The sequence below is a fragment of the Lipotes vexillifer genome, unplaced genomic scaffold (genome assembly GCF_000442215.2).
Source record: "Lipotes vexillifer unplaced genomic scaffold, Lipotes_vexillifer_v1.1 scaffold753, whole genome shotgun sequence".
In the NCBI taxonomy this organism is placed as follows: Eukaryota; Metazoa; Chordata; class Mammalia; order Artiodactyla; family Lipotidae; genus Lipotes; species Lipotes vexillifer.
The window spans coordinates 757,277-761,255 of record NW_006783618.1 but is presented as its reverse complement, the minus strand read 5'-3'; the positions used below and the strand labels follow the sequence as shown (position 1 = coordinate 761,255).

General features: G+C 65.3%; 1 protein-coding gene across 1 annotated transcript in view; it reads right to left on the bottom strand.

Annotated features, from left to right (window-relative positions):
* The window catches only part of BCL9L (BCL9 like), a 13,348-nt gene that overhangs the window by 3,778 nt on the left and 5,591 nt on the right, over positions 1-3,979 (bottom strand). Inside the window, exons 4-7 of the mRNA XM_007456301.1 lie at positions 3,771-3,979; positions 3,528-3,612; positions 1,142-3,428; positions 423-704 (exon numbers count right to left, since the gene is read on the bottom strand). Coding sequence (XP_007456363.1) covers positions 423-704; positions 1,142-3,428; positions 3,528-3,612; positions 3,771-3,979 — 2,863 coding nt within the window. The remainder of the gene's footprint in view (positions 1-422; positions 705-1,141; positions 3,429-3,527; positions 3,613-3,770) is intronic.

The following is a 3,979-nucleotide window of genomic DNA, read 5'->3' as shown; positions in this document are numbered from 1 at the left end:
GAAAGAGAAATGGGGGTCAGGAACCGTGTGCACCCAGCTGGGGGGAGGGTGCAGAACTCAGTCCTTCCCCACTCCTCAGCCAGGCTGGTACCAGGGCTGAGGGCTTTCACCGTTGGCCTGCCCTAGCTGAGAGGGAAGGGACTCCAGGCACTTAGGTGAAAAGCCAAGAGGCCCAAGCTCTGGCCCAGCCGGCCAGGGACACACCAGTAGGTGGAAAGACCACTCCAGCTTTCCGGGCTTGGCTTCACTGAGCGACAACGAATGGGAACTGTGTCCCGGGACAGCCCCCACCCCCACACCGCACCCCGCCCAGGGCTCTTTGAAAGCACAAAAAAGCCAGCAGGACCGCAGGGGCAGCCGCTGGCCGTGGCAACTCTTCCCACTCCCAGTGCCTGCATCGCGGCCCCTCCCTGTCCCCGCACCTGGCCCAGAGCCCTGCGGTGGTGGCGGCGGGGGGAGCAGGGGCCGGTCGGGCAGCAGCTCATCGTCTGAGGTGGCGATGGTCTTGATGGCATTGTGGTAGAGCGGGGTGGAGCTGGGCATGGCGTACTTGGACATCTGGGACATCATCAGTGACAGGGGGTTCTGGGAAGGCGTGGGGTCCGGGGAGGAAGTGAATGGCAGGCTGGGGTTCATGAGGCCGCTGGGAGGGTTGGCGGGAGGTGCTGAGGAGCTGCTCCGGGGGCCGCTAGGCGGGAGGGCACCTACAGAAGCAGGGAGACAGAAAGAGCAGGGAGTGACTGGGGAAGGGAAGATGAATCTGGCTGCTCACACTGGGGGCTTAGGAAGAGGTCAGCTCCAATTCTCCACCTGACTCCTCCAGGCACAGATGTCCCACTCAACACAGGCCCCCCACTGTCACTACAGCCCACCTGTCTTCAAGAAGTTCCTGCAGCCTCATGGCCCCAGGCAGGGGGGAGATCCCAAATATGACCCCCTTGAAATGCCTGGGAGATGAATATGGTGCTCCCTGTGAAAGCTCACACACAGCTGCCAGCGTCTGCCCCTTGAGCAGAGCCGTCTACCTCGGGGCCCGGCACAGATGCCTTAACTCACTCCCCTGGCCCAGCAAGAATACCCCCACCGGGGAGGCTCCCTGCGCCAGAGGCCAGGGCCCACTTGCCCGGCCCCGTTGACTCACTCTGTTCCACGTTGCCCAGGGTGCTGGAAGAGTTCATGTTCAGAGGCGGCTGCTTGTTCTGGGGGACTCCAGGGCTGGGCATGGCTGTCTTGGGCGAGGCGACCCAGCCTGGAGAAGGCACCGCCATGGAGGGAGACTTAAGCCTGCTGGGCGAGCCGGTGGGCGAACGAACGCTCAGAGAGGAGCTGAGGACCTGGGGTGACTTGAGAGGTCCTGGTGGGTTGGCCGAAGGCAAGGGCACCATCTGTGAGGGAGTCTGGGGTGACTTGAGGTTGGCGGAGGGCGAGGTGACCAGGGGTGAGTGTACCTGGCTAAGGGTGGGAGACTTCAGATGCCCCATGCCCGGTGAGCCCATCTGATTAATACTGATGGTGAGGTCTGAAGGCCGTCTGCCCAGCCCCCGGTTGGGGGCTGAATGCACAGAGCCGGGAGGATTGGACGCAGGAGGCAGGGGCATGTGGCTGAGCCGGGTGGTACCCACGTTTGCCATGGGCATTGAGCTCTGGTCGGGGCTGAACATGTCTTGAGTGTTGCCCATTTCTTGGGGCATGGCTTGGTAGGGTCCCTGGCCCCCAGAGAATCCCTGCTGGCCCTGGCTGGGAAACTGCGAGGGCATAAGCATCTTCTGCGGGCCACCCATCATGCCACTGCTGTTCTGGGCCCGCACCCGGGCCATCTCCTCGGGACTGAGGCCCTGGGGCCCCATCACGTCCCCGGGGCCCCGCACCTTCTGCGACATCAGCATCTGCTGCTGGGGCGTCATCTGCACGTTCAGGTTCATGTTCATGTTCATGTTCACGTTCATGTTCATGTTGAGGTTCCCTGGCCCCATGGGCGCGTCCACCTCCCTCAGCCCAGACTGCCCCATGGGGGGGCTCAGGAGGCCCCGACCTCCACCAAACTCCATGCCCATGGGAGTGCCCGCCAGGCCCTCGCCGCCAGCTATCTGCCCGGGAAACATGGCCGGATCCATCTGCCGGTGCGCCTGCATCATCCGTTCCACCTCCATGCCCTGCCCCATGCTGCTGCCGGCCATGCCCAGGGGGCGCTGCATGCCCATCGACCGCTTCTCCAGCAGCTGGTGTCGCAGCAGCTCCTCACGAACCCGAGGGGTCATAAATCGCTCGGCTTCACCCTGCCCGCCTGGGTAGGGCACCGCGTTCTGGGCAAAATTGCCAGGCCCCCCCATAGGGGGCAAGTCTTCAGTCCAGCCCATACCCGGCCTCACAGGCCTCTGCATGGCATTCATGGGCACCTCCATGGGCATACCCTGTATGCCCCCAAACCCAGACACCCGTTGCATCTGGTTGCCTGGGAACCGGGGACCGGGGAAGGGTGGTCCACCCCGGAGCTGCATGGGATCTTGGACATCCATGGGCCCCCGCAGCTGGGCTCCCATCCCGGGGGGCCACTGATCGCCAGGCTTGCTGTGGTAGGGAGGCGGTGGTCCCCTCACCATCATGGCCCCCATGCCCATCATGTCCTGCAGTGGGCGGCCCCCATGCAGCCCGATCTGCTCCTCCTTCCGCCGTTTCTCCTCGTAGTACTCTTCCTGCAGCTTGCGCCAAGCCACCTGCTCAGGTGTCAAGCTGTCCTGGCCCAGCCTCTGCATCATCATGTTCATCTGCTGCCCCATGTCCCCACCCGGGGGGTGCCCAGGCACTTCATGCTCCAGCGGGGGGCCCCCGAGGCTCTGTGTCTGCGAAATCATGGACTGCAGGGGCTCCTCGTACCTCTTCAGCCCGCTGGCCGGGGCCGTGGGTGGCTGCTGGGGGGCAGGAGGGGCTTGTGCTGGTGGTCCCCCCTCGCCTGCTCCTCCGGGGGGCCCCTTGAGGAAGGGCTCAGTCTCCCCGCTGCGGAGCAGCAGCCGTTCAATGTCTCGAAGCGTCTGGAGGGAACGCTCCCGATGCTCCAGCTGCTCCTTGGACAGGCCCTCTGAGCCCACCAGGCTCCGCTGCCCATTGCCGGTGGGGGCCTCCCCAAGCAGGGCAGGGCCGGGAGCGCTGCTGGGCTCTCCTCCAGGAGGCAGCGGGTTGTTGGCGGTGGAAGCTGTAGGGGTATTAGGGTGGGTACCCCCAGTGCCACCACCCGTGCTGGCAGCTCCCACCGAGTTGGGTGTCAGGTCCTGACTGGTGTCCTCAGGAGGCCCCTCGGAAGGCAGAGCAGGGGGGGCGCTGCCTGGGGCTGGGGGTGGCGGTGGCGGCAGTGGAGGAGGCTGGGACTGAGGGGTGCCTGTTGATGGCGTGCTCAGGGGTAGCGGTTCTGGGGTGGGTGGCACTTTGGGGGCCTGCAAGAGGACAAAGGCAGAGCACGAGACAGGTAAGGGGATGCACTGGCCAATCCGCTGCTCACAGAGCACCATGCCCAGGCCAGGTGACGCACTCACCTGGTCCAGCTTGGCACGGGGCACGTTCTGCTGGTGGTAGGCGAGGATGGAGTCGGCCCGGCCCTGCAGCACTGCCTCCGCAGCCCTACACAGGAGGGTCGGGCACAGACAGCTCAGAGAGGCAGGTAGGAGGGAGGCCTCAACCTCACCCAGCCCAACCCAAGCCAACCCTGGCCCCCTGCAGGCACTCACTCAGGACCCCAGGCTGAGGGGTGCTAGGCAAACAAGGGCTGAGGCACTTACGTGTTGGCCAGGTGGGTGGTGAAGACATACACAAACTGTGAGGGAGGCTTTCCCGGGACACCCCCGCCTCCACCCCCGGGGGCGTCGGGCCGGAGGCCTGGCGGGGGCCCATGCGGGGGGCCTGGTGCGCTGCTCTCACTGAGGGGCAGTTGGGCGGCTTGGCCAGGACCCAGCTGTGGGGCCGCCATGGCTGGGTCTGCTACATTACA